This window comes from Betta splendens, chromosome 12, assembly GCF_900634795.4.
Source record: "Betta splendens chromosome 12, fBetSpl5.4, whole genome shotgun sequence".
In the NCBI taxonomy this organism is placed as follows: domain Eukaryota; kingdom Metazoa; phylum Chordata; class Actinopteri; order Anabantiformes; family Osphronemidae; genus Betta; species Betta splendens.
The window spans coordinates 3746172-3770974 of record NC_040892.2 but is presented as its reverse complement, the minus strand read 5'-3'; the positions used below and the strand labels follow the sequence as shown (position 1 = coordinate 3770974).

At 44.4% G+C, this 24803-nt stretch overlaps 2 protein-coding genes across 5 annotated transcripts in view; one reads left to right on the top strand and one right to left on the bottom strand.

Moving 5' to 3' along the window:
* The window catches only part of strbp (spermatid perinuclear RNA binding protein), a 50681-nt gene extending 46023 nt beyond the window's left edge, over nucleotides 1–4658 (bottom strand). The window contains exon 1 of one of the 3 annotated variants that reach the window (XM_029168954.3): nucleotides 4512–4658. The gene's annotated coding sequence lies outside the window, so the exon portion shown is untranslated. Of the gene's footprint in view, nucleotides 1–2846; nucleotides 3037–4511 lie in introns of those variants that run through there. The other 2 variants (XM_029168953.3, XM_029168955.3) reach the window with 2 other exon arrangements.
* Nucleotides 4659–21036: 16378 nt separating this feature from the next.
* sh2d3ca (SH2 domain containing 3Ca) overlaps nucleotides 21037–24803 on the top strand; it is a 31632-nt gene continuing 27865 nt past the window's right edge. Inside the window, exons 1-4 of one of the 2 annotated variants that reach the window (XM_055513431.1) lie at nucleotides 21037–21263; nucleotides 21930–22223; nucleotides 22310–22778; nucleotides 24728–24767. In XM_055513431.1, coding sequence (XP_055369406.1) covers nucleotides 21245–21263; nucleotides 21930–22223; nucleotides 22310–22778; nucleotides 24728–24767 — 822 coding nt within the window. In that variant the 5' untranslated portion in view covers nucleotides 21037–21244. Of the gene's footprint in view, nucleotides 21264–21929; nucleotides 22224–22309; nucleotides 22779–23335; nucleotides 23427–24727; nucleotides 24768–24803 lie in introns of those variants that run through there. The other variant, XM_055513433.1, reaches the window with a different exon arrangement.

The window sequence follows — 24803 nt, the reverse complement described above, 5'->3', positions numbered from 1 at the left end:
TGGCTTTGTTCCTGAGCCTGTCTGGAAGATGTTTCCTCAAACATGTTCGTGCAACGGGAGCCATTTTTGCAGATGGAAAGCGAGGGTAGCATGTGCCTGTGTTTATTTGCATGTGTGTGTGGCAAACACAGTTGAAAATGAGATATGGTCAGCTGGATTGATCTGAGTCAGCACGGTGCAGATGGGCCCTTTATTATTGCCATGTGGAGGAATATGCAAAGCAGTAGTGCACTCTTTTGCCGTCTGCCCTTTGTTCAGTCTCCACTGAACCACAGCACAACTGGGACTTACCCCAACTCCCTGTTGTGCTTACTGGAACCTTGGCAGCCATCTGCCATTTCGGCCAATTAGGAAAGCTTTTACTAAAGCTTCAGCCAATTGGATTAGAGCTACATTTCCTTGCCAGATGAGGCTATAAATGTGCTGCTGTATGCTAGAATCTGAGAAGTGGTGGGCAGACTCCTGTTTCGCTGATAAGCACCGGGCACCTGAATAGACACACACTCTATGGCAGCGGAACCATCGTGAAAGCATGCCGTGATACTAACGTGCGTTGCCCTCAACTAAGATTTACCAACAGAAACATCAAGCACACCAGAGTCCACGAAGGCAGGAGATCCAGCACACATGTGGACATTTTTAGAGAAGAGTAAAAACATAAGAGTAAAGATCAGAGAGTTGGGTTTCATGGTACAGGCATTTCTGGAGAGAAGGTGTACAGCATCAGAGCTCTCCTTGTAATCATGACATCATCAACCTGAGATCAACAGCAGCTGCTTTTGACCTTTTTCCTCCACATACATCACTGATTCCTATTCAGCTTAGACTATAGCCTATTCACCTCAGTATTCATGTTAAGACAGGTGTGTTAATATGTGTGCAGTAATATTTTACAGTGTTTATGTGTTTACTATATTTAGCTGGATTCCATCTTTTGTTTTTGATTTAGTGTATTAATATATGTAATTCTGCTGAATGTAATACATATAGAATAGTGTTTACCTTCTGCTATGATGAATTGTAGGATCTAACCTTTGTTTACTGTATGCCTTTTTTCCATTCAGCACAGCACACCCACTTTAACTCAGTGTGATTAGCTGATCTGGAACCAGGGACTATGAATTTCCCATCTCAGGGTTGGGCAGCTCAGAGTTCAGGGTTGGGTTTATTGTTTGTTTAACCTGCTTTCTGGAATGAGCCCCAGACATTTTACTAGAGAGCAAAAACTAGAGAAAAATGCTCTTCCTGACCTTTCTTTTTTTATCAAGTTTTTTTTGTCTTATTGGAAAAAACACGTGTGATGGTGAAAGACTTAGTGGATGTTTTTAATAATAAATAAACTTACTTTTCCTTTATATTATTTATATTGTAATTCTCTGAGCTGGTTAGAACCAAACAATGTTTTATTAAAAACATTTAATATGATCAATTCTATTAAACTAACTAACTGAATAGTAATTCATTAAGTTTGATCCAGGAATAAGGTAATGATAAAAGCTCATGGCAAAATGGCGAAAAAATATTAACTGAAATAAACACGAAAAAGTGAAAAACATCTATTAGATTAGACGGACTGCACCAAATACAAAAACATGAAATGAGCACCATTTCTCAAAGAAATAAAAATAAGAGTAAAAAAAAAAAGTAAAAGAAAGCCATCACGAACATACTGTACCAATTTGCTCTATCCCTCTGTATCCCCCCAATACAGGATTCACTGCCAGATAAATGCTTATGAGAAAGAGCCTGTGAAACTGTGATCCTGTGTCCTGGACCGTATGCAGGACAGCAGACATGCACACACTTCTCCATCTAGGCCAGATCTGCTATTAACACTAATGACGAGGATATAAAGAATATTAGAGAGGCCAGAGAATCATCTGGCTCCAACAAACACCACGTACAAAAAACCAATGGGCCGGAACGGAGGGCAAATACGGCCCAATTAGCGTCAAACACAACATTAACAAGAGAAATAGCGACACACTTGCGGCTCGTTTTGTTTGCGTAATCCTGTAGAAGTGTGAAAACATACTGACACGCTTGTTGTGCTCAGGTTTTGGTTGATGATCGCTGCACTGGTCTTGGCACGCGAACCAGCTGGTCCAGCCAGAACAGAAAGCAGTCTGACATGTCTTTAACTGGCATTCACTTCATTACGCGTGCACACACACATACACACAAACACACACACACACACGCACGCACACACACACGCACACACACACACACGCAAAACAAAGCAGGTACTGTGTGCCCACTGAGGAAATTACATCAGTTCACTAACCGACTTTTAGTTCCCTAAAACAGTATAGAAAGTGCCGGCTAATTTAATAACAAAATAATACGTAAACAAACATAAGATTGTAAACAAAGCTAAAACCAGGACCTCCGCGGACCAGAGCTGCTATAAATATGAAGCCATAAAACGCAGGTCTCCTATAGGATTCGTTTCGCGCAGCACAGTGCGGAAGTGGCGGCTCAGACACCTGCTGAGACGGATGGACCAGTAGAACCGCCACCGCCGGTTCCTTCGTGTGCTGCTCGCTCGGAAATTCGGCTAAACGTCGAAGCATCTTCCCTCAAGAACCGACTGCGAACGCGGCGCACAGGAAACTTATCGTTACATCACGTGTAGGTTCCTCTTTTTCTTCTCACGAGCGAACGCGCCGGTGGCCAAACATTAAGTACAGATGTAAAAGTAGCTAACGTGCTAACGTCGATATCACGTGCGAAGATGTACTGTTAAGGTCCCGATACTAACTGTGTCTGTCTCGGGTGCACGTTGAGCCTCCGCAACGTATAGAAACACAACCTCAATAGGAAAGAAACAGGAGCCAACTTACGGTGTAAACAATAAGATGCAAAGAGTCCGTCAGTGACATAAAACTTATCCGAAGCGGCAAAAATCCGACGCGGGCTGTAGTGTTTGCCCGCAGTAAGGAGAAGACACGGTCCACGAGCGCCTTGACAACCGGGAAAGCGAGAAAGCGCGAGCGCAGAGCCGCTTGCTGGTTTCTCTTTGCTCAGGACAGGAGAGCGAGAGAGAGAGAGAGAGAGAGAGGATTGCTGCGCATGCGCAGACTGGGTATATTCACTCGGGTGGAGCGTAGGGCTGTAAAAACCTTAGACAGAGCAGAATACTATATTAAATCCGTTCACAGTGGCGCGAACAGAAATATATATATGAATAAATAAATAAATAAATAAGGAGTCACTCTGTGGTAAAAGAAGTACCACTGTTTACAAAACAGCAAATCCCAGAGGTGAATATTATATTGGTATGTAAAATGTGCAACTACAACAGTAACTTATTCAAAACACAGATTTAAACCTTAAATATATATGACTTCTTCATAAACAACAGTCAACCTTAATGCAACAGTGGGCAAATGTGGGGCTGCTGATATCTCATAACTTTGCCTGCTTGGTCCATGGTTTTAACCTTAACCTACAAACCTCATTGATGTGACAAATAGGCTAGATGTAAAAAAACATCAATATTATGAAGAATATGCAAATACTTTAACTACTCTTACTGCAAATTTAAGGTATGGTAGTTTGGTTTGTTATTACACTACTCTACTCATGCGCAATGTGATTGATGTCATTACCATGTTACAATTGTTTTCATGTGTCATAACTAAGATCCATACAATTTGGAAAACATGGGGAAAAAATAAATGTGTTCGCAGTGTCCAGCTATTTTATCCGCTTAAGAATCCAAAACCGGTGTAACCTCAATCCAGATTACAGTCACACGAAATATATATTAGGCTCTAGGCTATTTCTAGTATGGGGGGGGGGGGCACTATGCTGCACTGTAGATGGTCTCTGTGCGAAAAAATAAAAATGTTTCAGGTAAAAGCGGACAAAGTACAAAGGGCAGTAAAAGATGTAGTATGCTGCATTTAAGTACATCTAGGAAAAAACACGATTTAAAACAACCTATAGGAGAATATCTTGATCCTCTCTCCATCCAAGAGAAGCATGCTCTCTCTCAGACAGTCTTATAAATAATTCAGGAATAAAAAGCTTGCCTCTGCCTGCCTGGCTGCATGCAGCACCAAAAGCATCTCACACTCCCCCTTGCACGGCGTCAGTCTATGCGGGCATTAGCAATTAAAACAAACGTCGAAGCAAAATAAAGTTCAATCAACATTCTCGTTAAGCAAATGACTGCGGCCGGTCAGACAGGTCAGTCAGGGATTACGAGGCTTCTGTCAACTATCAATAGGCTCGTGTGCCTGCGAGACGAGAGGAGGCGAGAGGGGAGCGCAGGGAGGGGGGAGAGGGAGGGGGGAGAGGGGTGGTTGAGTTTCAATGCGCACACGGTGCAGAGCAGCCAACCGATGATGCTGTTTGTCCTGTCCGTGGATCGAAGCGGAGCACACGATCAACCGCACGCGACGACCAATTTAACCCGCGTCTTTACCGCACGCCCCCCTCTAGCCGAGCGGCCGCGGGGCGGGAAAAGTCCACGGCCAGCAACAACAACAAACATCTCTTACCTGCACACTGCTCCGGTTCGGGCTGCCGCGATTACTCCCTCAACGAGGCTTTCAGCGCTGCCACTCACTCCGGGCTGCTCGGCGCTGGGCGAGAATTTAGACGACGGGATTTGCTCACGTGGTCGCGCTCGGCGCCGCTAATTGGCGGAGGCGCACGAGCCGACGTTCGCTCGCACCTGTACGGAGAACAGTAACTGTACAGAGGGAGAGAGAGGGAGGCAGGTGCGACAATCTTTACCATATTAGTAACAATATTAGTCAATAGTTTGCCAGTTTTCCTTTTTCTGTGACATATACCAACAGATTGCTGACATTTTTTATTTCAATTTTAATTTACAAACTGATTTGTATTATCTTGTGATGTCCAAAGGGACACTAATCATATTAGCATAATTAAAAGAGTTTTTTTCTTTTTATTTACAGTAATTGAAAAACCTCAGTATAATTAGACGCATATTTCTAATTTCTAATAATGTCTACATCAACTTTTATTTTCTCATTTCCTGTTTGGTCAGATATTATTTGATGAATAGCTTTCAGCTTATTATGTTCCAATTAAACACTCATAAACAAGCTCTTTGGCTTTAAAAAAACAAATTTTATTCATTAGTACAACCGCATGTAATTAACAGATGTAATTCACTGTGGTATAATATTTACAGCAGTATTGCATTAACATCATTTACAGCCATTAGCGCTACTCGTAGATTTACCCCACTGGTTTGTCTGCTACACACAAACACATCAAGCAGATGGTTTAAATACCATCTTTGCGGTTGAGGTTTGTAGACGAGGCAGGAGCAAACATCGGAATACAGCCCGTAGCCCATAAAACATGTACACAAGCGTACGTACACACAGTTATTATCTACGAACGGAGGCCTCGGCATAGTAGCAGTCAATGGGGCGGGGGTATTTTTAGATTTCATGTGGGTTGCAGATGCTGCTCTACTCAACCAGGTCACAGGAAACAGAACCGTGTTTTCATTTTAACACCCGATGCCTTCAACTTACTTTTATTTTCACTATCAGCATTTGCCGTTCTATATTTAGAGCCGATTATTCTCTCAGATTTCATTTTATTTACTAGTTCTGGCAGATCAAACCAACAACCGTCAGCCGGCCTTCAGGCTATTGGCAGTGGCGTCGCTACACGTCTTCCCCTCTTCCCAGCTTGGCCTGAATTAAGAGCATGTTGGGTGTTTCTAGGGTAACTTAGGGCCTTTATAATTGACCGTGAGAACTGTGACGCAGATACAGCTCCAAACCCAGAGCGTTGGCAGTGAATCATCCTGTTGGCTTCCGCTCAAATCCAACATATATCATATGGACCGTTCGTATGTGGGCTGGTTACTAGTCGTCACAACCACAGCGGAGGCCTGAACGTGTCTCGTGTTTCCAGTCTGGAAAGGGTTTCGCTCGGTTCTGGGGAGTCAGGGGATGGGAGACTTATTATCCAGGAGAACAAAAGCTGAGGAGCAGAGAACAGAGGGATCTTCCCCTCCTCCTGTTTCCTTCTATCTCCTCCTTCATCCACCCCCACCGTCAGCTCTCTCCATCCCCCTCCACACACCAACACAAATGCCTGCCATCTGACACCCCTCTAAGGAGTTCTTTTTTAGAGTTGTCTCCTAAAACACAACGCGCGCACACACACACACACGGACATTGTTCGGCGTTTGCGAGGAGCAGCTCCTATGTTCTCAATCCAAGGCGGAGAACTGGGCCAAGTGGCATAGAGGGAAGCAGACGGCAGGACAGACACCATTGCTGCACGTTAATCAGGCTTATGTGCACGTCAGTGAAGACAGAGAGGCACCAGGACCGACGGGCGCTTTCTGCTGCTGGACCACACTGTGTGTATCATTTTATTTGGTGCCATGCCACCTGGCTGTGTGACCACAAGCAGGACATGGGGAGTTTCCTGCGAGTGTGTGTGTGTGTGTGTGTGTGTGTGTGTGTGTGTGTTAGGAGTCTTACTGGGCAGGACTGAACTTTGACGGGCAGCAGATGGCGGTGCCAGCGTGGCACGGGCGTGAGAGCAGGTGGACTCGCACACATGGATGAATGCAGGCTGCTCTAGCTGTGGTCAGAAAGCAAGGGATGCTGGGAAGAATCTCAATGCTGACCCCATGTCAACTCTGAATCCAAATTTATCCGTGCAGTTTTCCTACCACTTTCCTTGCTTATTAGCACTGATGATTATGCAGCTCACAGGTTTAATTTCTGTTTCTAATTAAAAGCCTTTGCTCAGTATATTATTGTGGGGACAGCGTGTCACTGTAAACAAAGAGGTAATCTATCACTAAATGAACACCGTTCCAAACAGGACAATGCTGGTGTCAGGCAGGTGATGGGAAGTCATTTTCATCTGAGTAGCACTGCTGCAATAACATCTTTTTGCGCCGATGGAAGTCTGCTACGCGTGAATCAGCTGGTTTGTATTTGCTCACGTATGCACGTGTAAACATACGAGACGCACGGAGCTGCGGTCTCGGCGGGCCGCGGCCGAGCGTCTCCATTGTGGAGGTATGATGGATGAGGTGGGAGCTTTAAAATGCAGCGCTGTGGTGGCGCTGGGTCCGAGGCAGCGCTTCCCGTCCACACTCTTCGTACCTCCTGTTATTGTGGCTGACGAAAGAGATGTTTTGTATTGACTTTCCTTTCCCGGCGTCCTCTTTTGTCTCATGAAAGGTGAAGACAAGATGTGCTCGACGAGGATCAAACGCAATGAGCAGATGATGACACACCGACGCTGTGGGGAGATGGATTCGCTTTGAGGGCATGTATTAATGTATCTACTAATGGACGGGATGCTTTGTGTCTGAGCTCTTAGTCGTTTGACCTCATCTCCTCATGGTGCTCACAGAGTTTCACACGCACATGGTTTTTGTGGGTAAATAATACTGTAAACACTTGTCGTGACAGGTGACGGTAAGGTGAAACCACATCATTGCCCACACCCACCAACTCACAAACAGCCAGCACACAAAGCTGACAGGGCTTTGCAGCTCAAGCCCCCGGCGGTCACATGTGATTTCAGCTCGTCTGTCTAAGCAACATACAACCATCAAAACCTTTCTCTCAAGAAATAAATCAATATTCAAGTCATCAACGCAAAAATACGACAGCATCATTAAGAAGTACAATCAGACATTGATCTGTGTGTTTGGTGGCAGGTTTAACGTGATGCTTGACCTCCTGCTCCTTCACTGATCCATATCTGCCCCAGACCGTGACCTCTGAACTCCCCTGTACAAGAGCTCATCCTCTCTGGATCCCGTTTATCAGTAATTTACCTCTGTATTGGCGTGTGTCACCTTTTGTTGACACTTTCATTTTTCTTCATTTTATTTGCTTTTTACTTATTTATGTACTTATACTTATCTTTATGCTTGGAGTCCTTTATTTGTGTGAAAAGTCAAGAAAGTGACAAGGTGAAAACTGAAACATGACAATTGTTGATTTCATAAATCCAACAATTGTTGGGTACAAAAAATGTCATATTTTATATCTCACTTGTGTCAAATTGAAGCTCAAACATTCACAAAATCTGCTTTTTATTTTATTTTTATTTGTCACAGTACACATTACATGTAGAGGACGTTGTAGAATCAAACAGCTCCATCAGAGATTAAGGAGGGGCATTCAGGGACCTTTAAGTCTCGTCACTAAATGTTAAAGGCTTCCAAAGAGCACAAAGGACGCACGCAGGGACACTCTCTCTGTTGCATGAGTGCACATCTGCACACCGGCCCCAATACAAAGCCTGAGGAGGCTTCAAAAGTGCCAGCACACAGACACAGACTAAAACAGACCGTCGGCTCGATGATGCAAAGCGGTGAAACCTGCAACTCATCCTTTCAGTCACTTTTGTATCAGTCGGCCTCGCGTGAGCCGCCCCGGAGGTGCCTCAGTCTGGCCACGGCGATGTGGTGGGAGGACGGGAGGAGCAGCGAGGAGGGACACCAGCGAGGCCGCAGCAGCCTTTACTCATATTAGCGTCTTCAGGTCCACGAGAGGCAGTGCAGCCTGTTCCACCTCTGCGCCACATGCCCGCTCGTTTCTTGCCAACCACCCGGCTGGTTTCTCTCCCGTCGTCCTACTGAAAGTCTCGGCGCTTTCATCTTCCCCCATCTTTACATCTGCCCATTCAAACCCTTCCTGTCCATCTCCGGAGATTCTGCCGCAGCACTTCAAAAGCAGCAACGGGAGAGAGAGAGTCACCAGGAATAAAGAGAGAGAGCTAAACTGGAGGTTGTTAGTTAACGCAGAGCATTTATTTCCTCAGACAATGGAGCTGAGCCGACTGAATATTACGGCATTATATCAGAAGCAAGTGTTGAGAATGACTGTAACCTGAGACCAGACGTCAAACCCTTAAATCCATGTTACACGCAGAAATCTATGTGTCTGAGTGAGAGAGAGACAGGAAGTGTCTGCTCGGATCCTTCCATCTGCTGAGCAGCAACAGACCTCACATCGGATCAGGCCGAGGAGAGGAAATAGCAAACGACAATATTTCAGCTCGGCCTTTTCCAAATTTGTCAAATAGTTTTGCTTGTCGATTTTATTCCCTCACTTTTTGCCGTCACGCTAACAGTTTTTTTTTTCAAATATTCATGTGGTTACACTCCTCAGAGCTGCAACGCTGGCACAGTTGTTTTAGCAGCAGTGGAGCCATGCAACGCCTCCCTGATAATAATAATACCTGATATAAATCATGGACGGGTGTTCTCGCTTCATTCTGGCTGAGCCACATGTTAATTGGGTGCATGCATATTTGTGATGTGTGATAACTGCTATGTGAACGGGTGTATTTCAGTATCGGGTATAAAGAGGAATGTAAATCCCTCCGTCTTAGAGCTGTAGAAGTTATGTGTGATTGACAGACCCCCGTCCTATTTCTTTTGTCCATTTTTAAATCATTCTATTCCTTCGCCTGCATTTCTCAACCTCCCAAACTCCAAAACGTGTGCGTGCATTCCAACCCTCCTGGTTCCCTAATGATCGCGCAAGCTCGGGATTTTGAATGTTCTGCTGAAAATGAGCGCAGGATTTTTACATGTTTGGGGCTAATCCACTTCTAATGTGTCCCGAGCCGTTAATAAGCTTCTTTTATTTATGAGTCTGGTATGTTGGGTTTAAAGGTGTTAATTACGGTTCATTTTTAGGGAGGCAGCTGTCTCCTTCTTTTTTGGGACCGTGTGTTTCATGTGTCAGCGTCGATCGGATCGCAGACGACACGCTCATGCATGATGATGTTCAGCTGAATCTATGAACCCAAATATTTGTTCTTTTGCGTAGATTTCCTTCATGGGTGTTCTTTATTCAGTGTGTGTGTGTGTACACAAATGCAAATGCGCCCACACAAACACTTGCGAGAGGATCTTACTGCTTTTCATTATCCTGTCACTGATAGAAGAATTTCATTTCCGCTGGGGAATGGTCTATTACAGTTAAACGTCTTCTTACGGATCCTTTGACAGCTTTGTCTCGTAATTAAAATCAAAACACAAATCCATGAAAACCTTTAGCGCAACAGTGGCGTTGCATAAAACATGTAATTGACATTTACAGCAACTGTAGCTTAGATCCATGGATCCTGGATGACACTGATTATAAATCTGCAGACATCATGAGAATATCACTCATTTACATCTTGATAGAAAGAGGAATAGAGCAAACAGGAATCAATGGGGATGAAAAGGAGGAAGAAGAAACCACATGCAAACAGTATCATGTTCACATTATATCACAGCTATCGCAGCTATCACTGATCAAGTCAACACATAAATGTGCTGGAGAGAAGGAGCGACAGGGTTAAAGATGGAGGAAGAGAATGAAAACAGGCTGCCAGGAAAATATATCCAAGTTGTGTGTATTTTGTGAGTGTGGGTTTAGCCGTGTGCCTCTGATCCTCAGGCTGAGGCTGGATTCACACCTGCTGACGATTTTTTTCCCAGACACTCAGAAATCTGTCACCTCCATATTTTTTGTCTGTCTCTCGCTGTCAGGTTTCCACTGATCCTTCTTCCACACTTCCCCTCGTCTGCGTTCTCTCTTCAACTTTAGCATTAATTTGTTTCTCGCTTCAGTCTTGGGTTTCGGGGCACAGACTCTCTTTTTTCTAACCCTCATATTCTTGATCTCTCTCACTCTCTTCTCACAGCCTCCTTCTCATTATTCCCCGCGTTCTCAGTCTCACACTCACCTCTCCTGTGACTCCATATTCACTCTTCTTCTCCATTTATTCCTCTCAGTACAATTTTTGAATAATGAGAGCTGTGATCTTAGAATCACACCAAAACAAGGAGGATTTAGGTTAAAAAACAAAAAATTATTAAAATTCACTGATGGTGGTGTGTGTATCTCTCCTGTAGCTCCTTAGTTAATTCCTATTAACGTAAAATAGAAAATACAATTTGTGTTATGTGGTCCATGAAACACTGCATGATGTTTTGTGTTAACGTCTATGTCTAATGTCTCTACTTTGCAGTTATTTGGTCCTAAACCTAAAGTAATTAACTAAAATCAATGTTTAATTAGACCATAGTTTATTACCAGACGTTCTATTCTACCTCCAGGGACCATGGTTTCATCACAATCCAACAAACCATAACTTTTCTTCCCAAAATAAAATAAAATGTCATCACAACGCCGTTTACATAATCAATGTTATTTAAATCACCTGTCAGTTGTTCCTCCTGTTACAGTGCCAGTACAAAAAGATACAGTAGAAACCTTTTACGTACTGCTCTACTGACTGCGTTTGGATGGATGCAGGGTGGATATTAGATGAAATATTCCTGCTTAAGGGCTTTCAGAAGAGGGAAGAGCACACACACACTTGCACGCACACACACACACACACACACACACACACACACACACACACACACACACACACACACACACAAACACACACACACACACACACACACACACACACACACACACACACACACACACACACACACGCGCGCGAGAGGGGGGGGTATTTGTCAACAATTTCATGTAGCGCTGACAGTTGTTGCTCAGCTGAAGAGAACATCTGAGCAACGAGGTCGAGTGTTTTGGTATTTCTGTCATGCCCACATATGTCAGGGTTCAGTTATTTGCAGGATGCAAGGGCTCGAGCAAAAATAAAGACACTGAAGACAGAGAAATTGTTTATTTCTTACATATTTCTGCTTATTCCAGGACCCACGTGTCGAAGAAACAATTGGTTCTTACTTTCTGCTTGAGAAATTACACTCAATCAATAGGCAGCAAATAAAAATAAGTCTTGACATCTTCTTTGAGATATAGGGAGGTTGCACAGTATAAAACATAATGTGCAGTAACTGAATCAGTACTGAGTTCTCAGGAAAGCAACAAGCAGCCGGCCACCTGTTCCTGGAACTATTTACTGAGACAGACCACCATGTGAGTGTGAGCATCAGAGACATATGGCAGAGATGCACTGTAACAGTCACGCAGTTGTTTTCAGGCCTCGGTTAAACGTGTGTTTATGCTCCACATGTAAGTCATGAGTGATCATGTCTAATGATCCTCAGCCCAAAGGAATGAGAGGTCACCAGGATGCTCAATGTAACTGACTAAAATCAATGCACTCAGGCTAATGGCTTTGGGAGTCAGTGTACCTCAGAGAGTGTGGTCAGGGATGAAGGCATTCATCTGTGGAGAAATTTAAAAACACGTAGAATAACATATTATGAACCTGTAAATGAGTCTGATTGAACTGATTTACACACCAAGATATTTATAAGGTAACGGAGCTCACATTCATCAGCCATAGTGTGGAATCATCCGCTGCCTGGGGTCCCTACACTAATGTTGGCTGCTGTATTAGGAGTTTGATTTATTACATGTTGAGACAAATCAATTCATACATCCATTAAAGTTCCTGTGGTGCTGCAATGCAAGATGCTGCACATTAAGACAAATCCGACATGTGATAAATCTACCTTTTAATACACATTACACTGAAATTCTTCAAAAACAAATTATGCTAATGAATGAATTCTCAGTGAACCAGGGGACTTTGAAAACCATGCACAGCTAGGACTAAACAGAGGCTGTGGCCCCAACCTGAGTCTGCTTGGAAACAACACACCCGAATTTCGGTGTCTAATTATATCATCTTCATTATTGCCGTCTGTCTTTTGTAAAAGGTTGAAGGAAAACATATAAACAAACAAGTCAAATAATAACAATTACTGTGTAAATAAACACAGCTGGTGTGGCTGCATGTGAATGGATCACTGGTTCCTAAATGGTTTCTGCCCAGCCCATTCTCTTCTGCCCTGATACACACATTGATTAGATTTTTAGGAAACTGTGACAGCAGCAGCGGAAACTGCGCAAGTTAAAGAGTTTTTGCACACAGACGTGGCACAAGACTCTCCAACCACAGAAGCGCCGACCTTGGAAGCCAGAGGCAGGTGCTCCTGGTCTGAATCGTCTCCTCTGTAGCTGTAGCTGTAGAAGTCGAGCTGCTGCAGCGCTGTTTAACCACTGGGCTCCTTATGCGGCCCAATTTGCTTCTTAAAATAAACCCCGATAGCCGTGTTATCACCATGAGCTCTCGAGTTCCCTTATTATTTCCAAATGAACGGGAATCATTCAGTCTGACTCATAATATCAGCAAACACACAGGTGGAACAAATAACACACAGTGTCTCTGTTACAATAACTGCACTGCAGGGCGACATATTGTCTGACGAATCAATCTAGTGTCACTCCACTGTTGTTTCACCACAACATCCTGTTACAAACAGAACATAGTAATCAGTAATAACCACATTTATAGGCAGAATTGACATTCATAATGTTCACTATCATCTTTTCTGTCATGTGTGCTAAAAGGCACATTCTTGCACTGACCAGATCCCATTCATTCTAATTTGAGGCCAGCCAATCATTCATTGGGCCTCACACAGATTTGTCTTGCAAGTCTCTTGCGTCGCAGAGCAATAAAAAAATAATTGATATAAAGAGGTAGGTTAGATGGAAGAGGGAAGTAAATTACTCAGAATTAGAGACTGCGGGGCACTTTGTTTGGGGGCCGCGCAGCCTAATAGCCCCCAGGGGAACAAACCTGGAGGGTTACGAATATGAAACATGACGCAGGAAAATGGATGGAGGTGTGTGTGAGAGTGATGTCACGTCATGTTAGGTAGCATGTTGTAAACAAAGGAGGACTTAGCAACATGCTAAACAGAATTTGGTTGAACTGGATGGTTTTATGAATACTGGACATATAAGTCCAGTATTTATCAAATAAATAAATAAATAAATAAATGTTTTGTATGAGAGCTGAGAGAGCGTAACCGAATATGAAATGGAAAATTACAGCCACGCTAAAAACAGGTGAGGAACAGAGATAATAAAGAAATAAGAAAAAAAATTGCACTTTATATGTGAAAATGAAACACGACCTCAGGTTAACAGAGACTAGTAGCGAGAAATGCTGGATGGGGGAGGGAGGGGGGTTTGGGGGAAGGAAGCGGCACGCGGGGGGTGAGGGTTTCGACAGATGAGGGATGAAACCAAACACCTGACGCTCCACTTCCTCTGTTTCTCTGCTGAGTGCAGGATTCCTCTACCGCGTGTCTGCTCACGACAAGTCGAGATGAAGGAATACTTGCTTTTGACTAGAACAGGCAACCGGTTCTAGTCTAACTTCCAACTTAAAGCTGGAAGAGAGCTGCAGCAGCAGAGTCTCTTCTTTATTCTTTTACATTGACGCATAAATAGTTAGAGAAGTTTAGTGATTGTGTTCTGAAACAGCTAAAAGCTGCTAGTGTGGAGCACGGTGGCGGCCCAGTGATGCCGTGGGGCGCCTGGTTCTGATGTCCTGCTGCAGCTGCTCACTTCATTATTACCGTCCTGATACTGTAGTTCTTTTCCAAATGTACCGGAGCGTTGCACTGAGGAGAAGGATGGAGACAAAGGGGAGGCCACAGAGGAGGAGAGGAGAGATTCATCAGGCTGATTACACAACCCTGGAGGCTTCATTAGCTCCATTACCCTGGAAAAACTGGAAATTACCCTATGTTGCAAACATTCACAGAATATTCAAGACAACTTTTCAAATCACTCACATTCATATTTATTATTGCCTGGAATTATGGCTATTTACATAATTTTAAAAAGTGCCATGTAAAAACCTTTGCCAGCACCAATGAATTATGCAGAAACTGTGTCATTGTGTGGGAATAAAGCAGGTGTAAACTGATGGTTATATAATGGAAATGTTAATTGTTTAAATGTGTTTTTTGGAGTGATGGTGAAACAACTGGCAACAGCAGCTCGTCAGCGGAAAATCTTCACCTGGTCCTTCATTTGGGACTGATCTGGCCTCAACAAGCTGAAGAACAACCATTAGCTACTTACAGTATATCACATCTGAACTAAGCATTTCTCATTTTTGGTTTTAACCAAACCTGAAATTTTCACTATTTCCTTGCAGATTTTCCGCGCTGCCGGCTCCTCTCCTCTCTTTACTGGCAAACAGCTCCGTCAGCTCCTTTCTCCCACAGCGTGTCCTGCTGTGATTTCCATATCGCCAAAGGTCACCAAAGGTCAGAACTGCAGCGCTGCTAAGATCCACTTTAAGGTCACACCATAAGTCATCTCAAGTTCATTTACTGCAGGAGGACTCAGATATTCTCAGTATTAGCACTTTCACCTCCCTTCTGATTGTTCTTACCTGCGCTCTCAGCATTTGACCTGCACAGTCGCTGAACTTCTCTGAAGATGACGCTGGACATCACGCGACGTGTTTATGGATAACCATATATATTCACTTCAACGTCCCAGGAGCTTAAACCATCCATGAGCTGAACACGAGCACGCGATGGAGGGAAGTGAACGGAAGCGCTGCTGAGCTGAGCTGTCGAGCGGACAGAATGCTCAATCGCGCCTCATTTCTTTGAATTTCTTTAATGAAACTATAACAAATGCGAGTTATGCTTTAATAGATAGAAATGTGAGTCATCTGTAGGCGGTCTGACACCGTGGTCACGGCCAAAAAGAATTTCCATTAGTTTTCCTGTTCATCAGAGTCAAACCGCCAGGTTATTTAAATATTTTTAATGTTTTATTTTAAAATTTATTACAATAGTCAAATCAGTGAACAATGAACATAAACACTATGTTAATGAAATATTCATCCATCCCATTTTTGAGCCCCTTTTACTTTGAAGGCTTGACGGTGAGCTAATCTCTGTCAACGTGCAGGACACAGTAATCATTTCGTTGCCGGTACTCGTGTATTTCTGTCATATCAGAGGTAAACCCTGTTACGACTGAGCCCGGAGGTCTCCTCGCACAAACGGGACGATACAATGGAGCCAATTACAAGAACGGGCTGTTTGTGCTTCCGAGACAGAGGATTTGCTGCTTTTTGTATGGGCCACCACTCGAGCTGTCGGCTCATCCGCACAACGCTCCTAATGAGGAGCCGGAAAGGCGCTCAACTCGCCGCACAAATCAAATAATTATGCAAATGTGGAGTAAAATGCCGAGGAAACACGCGCAGAGGACGACGTGTGACGACGGGATGATGCACGTGCGTTAAATGTGAAGAGAAACGCACGTGGGGCGCGCGTTTGAAGACGGAGGATTTCACATTCGACGTTACTTCCCTTTGTGTTGCTGCGGTGACGCGACGGGAAACAGGGACTCTGCGCTTCATCCGATGCTGCTCCTCTAAACTCTCGCCTCTTATTAAATTTCAGCCATAAATAATTGATGAGTTTGCACCTCCCCCATCTTCCCCAGTCTCACCCTGTCTGTCTTGCTGCCTTGCTCGGCAGTGGAGGCAGCTCAAGGTCGTTTGGAAACTGCGGCAAAGTGTGTGCGTTTTCGAAAATTGCATCAAAGGACAATAATCGTACTTTATTAGATTAAAAGTGATCTCGGACGCGTTTGCCCTTCGTTGACTTTAACCAGATGTTCACCGCTCGCGCGTCACACGCGTTGACGGAGCCATACGCGCCGGACAAGTGTGAAATGCATTTGCTCACATCATCCAATATGCAGAGTAGATAGAAGAGCATTAACACAAAGTTATGCAAATGTGCGTTGACGGCTCCTGACGTGTTTCATGAATTCCAAACACTTCATGCGTTCTTTGTCGTGATGCCTTCACTGGCAGCTGGTGTGAATACAGCGTATGCGACAAAAGAAAACGGTGCAACGTTTATTAATTTACAGAGGATTTAATATAATATTCTTATTGTAAACAAGAAGAGTAAATGAAGCAGCATTTGGCAACACAAGGTTCCTGGAAATGTCATGACCACGAGCTCCAAAGGTCTAACCAGAAAAAAAACGATGTTTTACGGTTCTGACGAAGCAGAAAATGTAAAGAAGAGGAAATGACTCATTATTCAGCAGAACAGTTCCACCGTTAGTTACATGTGATGACACACAGATCTGCATCGACCTGCAGTCCTCCAGTGTTAAAGCCCTACGTGGCTTGTGCCCCCCCCCCCCCCTTCACCTGGAGATCCAGCCCAGTCTGCTGGTTCTGTAGGAGCAGTCTCGTATTTTGACTCAATACATGGATTTGTGCATCTGCTCCCGTCTCCCGCTCCGGATCCCCTGCGGCTCAGTGCCACCACCTGTGATTCTGATCCACCTGCGGTGGGTGGATGAAGGTGGATTTCCATACTCTGCCTCCTTGTCATCTCGTGTCATGATGTGACACGCGTTCACAGTGAGCCTCCCTTCACTCCACATGTTAATCTGCGCCATCTTCTGCGCCTTAATTATTCTCCCTTTTGTTTAATAAACCTTACAAACCTCCCATCATGTCTGAGTCTCGTTAGAAAGTGAAACCTTTTCCAAAGCACAAAGTGGGTGACACAGAAACTGACAGCAGAGGAGCAGCTTGCTGGTAATTGGGTGTGTTTATGTCTTTGTGTATACTGTTGTGTTATTTATAGGCTCTGATAACAGACTGTAAACCTCACTCTTTATAACTCGCTGTTAATCTGCTTTTGAATGAGGAATATAATGTATGAGACAATGTATGTTATATTCTACACAGTAAACACCTTTTTTATTTAAAGGTCACACAGGGTTGTTGTGACTGTTTGTGGAGTAAATTACTGTAATTATTGATAATACACAGATTTCACTTTCACTTTGACTCAAACTAGTAAAACAGACACAGTGGCTGAAACATTATTTATTTTTCTTGACCTCCTAAAAGCAGCAGCTTGGATCTAAATGTTACAGTGTCTGAGAGTGAAGCCTGTATTTTGCTCAGGATCTCACCGAAGCCACAAACCCACAGTGAGTTCACCTCATGTGCTTTGACTGATTACCTAAAGTTCAACGTTGCTGATAACGACCCATTGACTTGATAATAACTGACAAATAATCTTTAGCCAGACCGTGTCTTAATGGCTTGTTTGATCCTGTAATCTATAAAAGCACTTTATGGCTTTTATGGGAGTTTCTGCCTTTCGTTGCAGGACTGAGTGACGCTGTCAGCAGCACCGTGCAGCACATCTCTATGTGATGAACATGTGGTGCATGTCTTTGCTGAAATCAGCTCTTGCAGCTTGGAGGCGGAGGCAGTCGGAGCCTCTACAATAAGACATGCAAGTGCCTTTGGTGCCCCCCACAGTCTGAAGCAAACAATCACACACACACACACACACACACACACACACACACACACACACACACACACACACACACACACACACACACACACACACACACACACACAGTGTTCCTGTTTGTTTCCACTCACTATGTGACATGTGAGGCCCTTACTTTAACAAACATGCTATTGTCATAAACGATAGCACAGCAAAGTCCATATTACACCATATATTGTTGTATTACACAGGATCAAAGGATGACTGAGTGCAATGTGTCGCTCTTAATGGCTCAATTAGCTTATAACAAATGGCAAACGTCATGTAATTCAGTAGCAAGACATCAAGTCAAGGTCCTCGCAGGATGTTCACGCTGCTTTGATTTCACCTCCATGAGAAACGAGGCTCCAGTAATTCAGCGCTCAGCTTCCTCTGTGTCGCATCAATACTGAAACCCGATGACAGCGCATTCTCAAACATAGTCACGGCGACCTTTACACCTCGCGCCGCTTTACGGTTATTGTTCTTTGCCGCATTTCTCTTTTTATTGACGGCGCACGAGAATAAGTGACAGCCGAGACCGAAGCGGCTGCAGCGACGCTGGGGACGCGGGCGACGCGGTGACAAGGTGACACGTCCACGGAGCAGAAATAAACAAGGATAAACGGCTGAGCACATCTGACCCCAGGCTGTAAATGTTACTGTGTTGACTCCTCGAGCTCTGGGGACAATATGAACCATTCTCTGCATCTTTTGCTCTGCATTTTATTTATTATTATCACATCACATTATTATAGTGTGATTATGAAAACAGGAAGTGTTCACAAGTGGTGAATAATCTCTAGTGAGCCTCCAATTACCTAAAAATTTAGAACTGCTTGCTCAATAAAACTACAAAGTCCTACATAATTAAAATACAAATAATTAGTAATAATAATAAGTAGTTACTGTCAGTTATATAATAAAGAGAAAACATCAGGCGTTCCATCTCTGTATAAACCTAATCTAACCCTGTCGAATAGGGTGCAAGGCTTCAGCGTGGCCTCGAGTCACAGTGACTCATATTTGTCATTGTATGAGGTGCGAGAGCTGAATTATTGAAGGCTTGTTTTTCAACAAGGTGGAATGAAAGTAACGCGCGCGCACACACACACTCACAGACTCACACTTTCCAGTAAATTACTAAAAAAAAGCTACCTCAGGGCGCGTACGCACTCCACACAATATCATTCACGCTGCATTATTTATCATTTATTTTTTATTTACTGGTGGGTCGCTGGGCGGGGATGAGGCTTGTACAGTGTGATGGGTTCAAACTACCCATTAGAGCGATGACAAGAAAGCTTTGAAACATGGAATAACCAGAGTTACGTGAGTCTTTCTGAGACCTTCACTGAGCCAATTTACACTAAATAGCCAAAATGTGGGTTCGTTCTAGTTGAAGTGACATTTTTGATGACACCTTGTAATTTTTGGGAGAAAAATTTTAAAAAAGCAGTAACAAAACACTTTTCCCAGTTTCAGGTGCTGCAGCGTTCAGTTACTGCGTCTGGTGTGTAACGTTCTGTCCTCTGACCTCCTTCACACTTCAGTTTCATAACCTATCGGTGGTAAAGCGCTGACAGGAAGAGCAGACGCCCAGAAATCAACAGGATGTGAAAACCCATGAAGACACAGGCCTCACGTTTAAATATGGTCTCAAATGCTGCAGGAACTAATATGCACTCAGTGAATCCTGCTTGATGTCGTTCGGTTCAATGTTTTATCCTCAAGCAGGAAGTGGACAGATTGCGATCAGCGCCAGTGACTGCTGCTGTTCAGAGCTGAAGCCGCCCGTCATCAGAGCGACGGGGCTGCGTGTGGGAAGACGTCAGCAGCAACAGACGCTGTCATTTTGCTGCTGCATTTCACAAATACACTTTAAAATAGTCCTATTTCACACAGTCTGACACGTTCGCGTGTTCCTGTGTTTAATAGAACGGAAATATTCCATCAACCTGATGTGTTGCCCCTGTCTTTTCTACTTTGTTTAGTATCTTTTGGACTTTCTTCACCATATAATTCTCATGCACATTAATATTAGTGGCATCACTTTCTATGTGAGTTTTATAGTTTAAGTGTGCGACTCATAACATCAGCCTTCAGCTGTTTGTTGTGGGGGTGTCTCTCGTCTGCTCTTCAGCGCAGCTTTAACTGGGTTAATCTGTGGTTACCACCTCAGTCATTTAGAAACCTGTGTCCGCTGAGTTTGTTATGTACAGTAGTCACACTTTAAAGCACTTTGCATTTAGTTGTGTTGCATGTATAGTACAAATACCGCAATAAATGTTCTAATACTTCTCAATCAAAGTCCAGTTGAGCAGCACATTTGTTTGTACAGTTGCTCAGTAACGTTTTTGGCTCATATTATACAAATTCAGTTTTGCTGAATAGGAAATTGTGATTCTTTCACCTTGTTGAAAATGTCACTGACTCACAATGCTCATGTGCTCACCTTGATACTGTGTGTGGCTCAGTATTCCAGGGTTTTCCTCCATTTTGTGTTGCTGCATGGCTTGGTCCATAGACAGATCTCTAGTCATCATGAGTCATCCCTCCTAATAATAGCTGTCTTCATGGTTACAGCTAAAGACTAAAACTGGGACACAGAGTGTTTAATTGCCCTAATTAAACATTAACAGTGTGATTATGAGTGTCAGGAAGGTGAAATAACTCCTGGTTTAAAGGAACTAATTACTCAAATCAAAGGTCGTAGCTGTTATTGCTGTTTGAAGACTTTTTAACTAGCTTTTATATCAGTAGGATAAAAGTCAACAATCCATAAGTGAGTGTTTTATTTGAGCAATACTGTCGTCACATGTTTCACTTATTCACTCTATCAAGTCTAACCATCTCATTCTTCTCTCTCAGCTTTGCACAGGAAGTATCATGCTCTGCCCTGCCCCTGACGCTCCGCTTTATCTCTGTGACATATGCAAACAGGGTGCAGAGCCTCACCCGCGCTGAGGAGCTGGGGTCCGTGCTGAGGCTTCTCCTCCACTCAGGCTGCTTCTCAGATGATCCGTCTGTCGCACACCTGCAGCCGGGCATAGACTCAACAGCAGCAACATGAGTTTACGGAAGCTACGTGAGTACGGTGTGTGTGTGTGTGTGTGTGTGTGTGTGTGTGTGTGTGTGTGTGTGTGTGTGTGTGTGTGTGTGTGTGTGTGTGGAGGGCAGCTGTTGCTCATACAATCACAGACTTAAGCAGTGTTGACTCTTCACACGTTCATACTGTACTGCACAATGCTGTATATGAATTACATACAGTGCAACTATTTTAATCTAACTGTTTTTTACTGTGTATACTTGCTTTTTAAATTAGAGGCACACACACACACACACGGATTTACTGGTTGAGTGCTCCCACATGTCAAGTGTGAAGCTCAACAAAGCACAACTTGCTCCTCAGAACTTTTTCCCTCAGTTCACACATTTATTTTCAAACAGATTTGCTCTTAAACTGCAGCAGCTACTACTGCACATCCATGAGCATGTGTGCGTGAGATCAGCTTCACCAGGGTCTATATATACTGGATGTATTTTTGAATGACCTATTTAATGTGTCATAGTGTGTGTTGCTATTGATATATACATGATGGTTTGCATTCAACTTATACCAGAGTAAACTCTGCTATGATCTTTATTAGCTGCATGATGAGAACAGAAACACAAAATGAATGAAAATGAATAGTGAACTACTTTTCTGAACCAGTCTTGTGTAACATCTCCTCTTCTTGTCCAACTTCTCAAGGCTTCAAGTGGTTCGGCAGCCTCACCAACATCTCCTTCCGCCGCTCCACTGAAAAGTCCGAGTCCAAGTCTCCTCAGTCCAAGTCTGGGGCCGGAGGAGAGGCCGCGCCGGCTCATGTCGTCCACTGTGTCTCCGGCGCCGCTAACACTCTGCCCCCCGTCGCCGAGGCGACGATGGACGACATGGACGGCGTGCGGCCTCGCACGGCCAGCTACGTCCGCTCCAGCGAGACCTACACACACGTGGGCACGCTGCCTCGGCTGCTGATGAAGAAGAAAGACAAGAGTAGCAAAGGTAAAGGTCACGACACTGACATGAGACGATCAACGGGTTCCTCCTTGCTTTGGTTTGTACTTTCGTGTGATGCTCTGTTTTTGTAGGAGGCCCCAACAGCAGTAAGAAGAATAAAGACAAAGGCAGCGTCAACACAAGCCAAAGCCAGAGACCTGCAGCGGGCAACAGCGGTGAAGCCCAGAAGCTCACAGCCGACTCAATCAGGGAGGAAGAAGAAGCTGTATGTAAAGCAGGCGCTGGGTTCAGTCAGGACACTGTGGCTGAGCCCAAGGCCCAGTTGGAGCCTGCAGGTGGGAGCAACGGAGCAAACACCCGGCACCGCTCCTCTGGAGCCACATCGGCCTGTGAAGACGCGTCGCCCTCTGGTGGATTAATCCCGGTACTGCAACCTGATTCTGCGACCGGTGCGGCAGATGTAGGCTCGAGTCCTGGGAGTCCAGCAGCTCCACGCAACCAGGCTACTGGTCAGATCCAGGTTGATGGAGCAGAGTCTGGGTCTGAAGAGCTGATCAATGGAGCACATCAAGACAACAAAAACTCTGACGACATTTACATGTGAGTGCAGATCAGGGGGGGTCCCGTTCAGGTTGAGTTAAACTTCCTCTAATGCTTATTTGCACAACATTTAATTTGGGCACCTCCCTGTGTGAACGACCACGATGAGGTCCTGCTTCGATGCCTGGGCCTCATCTTATATTTTTATGAGTTGTGTATGAAGATCCAGCAAATAATCATTTCCATTATTATTATTATTATTATTATTATTATTATTATTATTATTATTATTATTATCATTATTATTATTATTATTATTATTATTATTATTATTATTATTATTATTATTATTCCATTATTCTTCGCATTTTTGACACCCCACGATGCAAAATGTTAAATATTTTCTCTTAACAGTAAAGGTGGAATTAGAGAAATGCTAAAAAATCAATTCCAACCCCCCAGTGACACAAGAGGACTGGGGTTAAAAGAAGGAATAGGGGCCTTTTTCTGCGTAGACCGCCTCCTGTAGAGGGCGCTAGTGAGCACCCTACCGTGTTGCACGGTTGAATTGCACCAAAGAAGTTCTGGACAGTTCACGTTCCACAGTTTGTGCTGAGTGTTGCGCTCAGTGGGTGTGAGGTGTTGGATGTGTGTGTGTGTGTGTGTGTGTGTGTGAAGACGACGGGACTCGCTTTTTAATGGCAGCAGGTAACATCGATTCGCTGTATTGATCAGATGCTGCTGCTCCGTTGCTGGTTTAATGTTTGCTTTTTCTTTTGCATTGATTGATGCAGACACAGGAGACCCGACTTGGTTGTATGAGTCTGTGCGCGCGCGCGTTTTATAGTATTGTGGTTGTTTCATCAACACAGTTTGATTTTTCTTTTAAAGAGTTTTGATGAGAACTCCAAAAAGCTCCCTCCACGCGCTCAGGCGCCGTTCGCCTTTTATCAGTACTTTCCCATGACTCGCCAAGGTCCGTGTCTGCCTCCAATATTCCATGCATGATATCAGAGGCCGTATCGTGTTACGGTGGGATTTACACGTGCGTGCACGCGCAGCATCGGCTCATTAGTTCAGCCCGGGGGAGCGTGGGAAGCACCGTGTGCCGCGGCTCGGTGGGACGGAGCACGGCCAGTGCGGGCTCTGAGGTCCGTCCAGTTCATGTTGAGTCGATTAAATGGATCATCGCTGATCATTCAGCAGTAAAAACATCCACAATATGCTGATTTGCAGCCTCTCAAATGACAAGATTGTTTTATTTTCAGGGCATCAAATATAAAGTAGTTTTGTGGACTGTTAGTCACATGTAAGAAGACAATAACACATGTTCAGATTATTATTAAATCTGAAGGTTTTGCTCCTGGTGGGATGAATCATAGGTAAATACGTTGGGTCTTTTTTGTCCAGCTGATCCTGCGCAGCAGCAACTTGTGAAGGGAACCAGAGGCTGCTCCGCTGTGGGAGCCATTAACATTCCCCAGCCCACTGCCACGACGGGGCCCTTTGATCTGGCCTCTCCGCGGTCTCGCGCAGCTCGGCTCCGCTCGGGGCCCCGCGAGACCCATCGCGCGTTTGGGAACAACTGATTGATCTTAAAACATGTCAGGGAGCGTAATTGCCTCTTTTGCCCGCGCTCGCGCCGTATCATAAAGCCTCACAGCAGCTCCCAGGACCGCGGCACAGTGGGGTTTTTGACACATGATCCGCATCCATCATGAGTGGAAACGTGTGAGTTACGGTGCCCGAGAGACTTGGAGCAGCTCGGTACATCGGCAGCCTCAGATGTTCAGCGGGGTTTGTTATCTATCTATTTAACATGAAGCTGGACAGGAAACGGGCCGTGGGAATTCACGCGTGCTTTTCTCTCTGTAGAAACAAGCCGTGCACCTGTTGCGCGACGAGATCAAACACGCACGTACACATGTACACACGATGCTCTACAGCCTGATTTCTGTTAACGTTGAGTTCCTCCCGTCTCATAACACGGCTTTTTTCTGTCTCCTCAGCCTCATGGAGCCAGCGGAGAGACAGTCTGAATACGTCCAGGTGAGTCCGTGCTCTAGAATCAATAGAAAACATGAT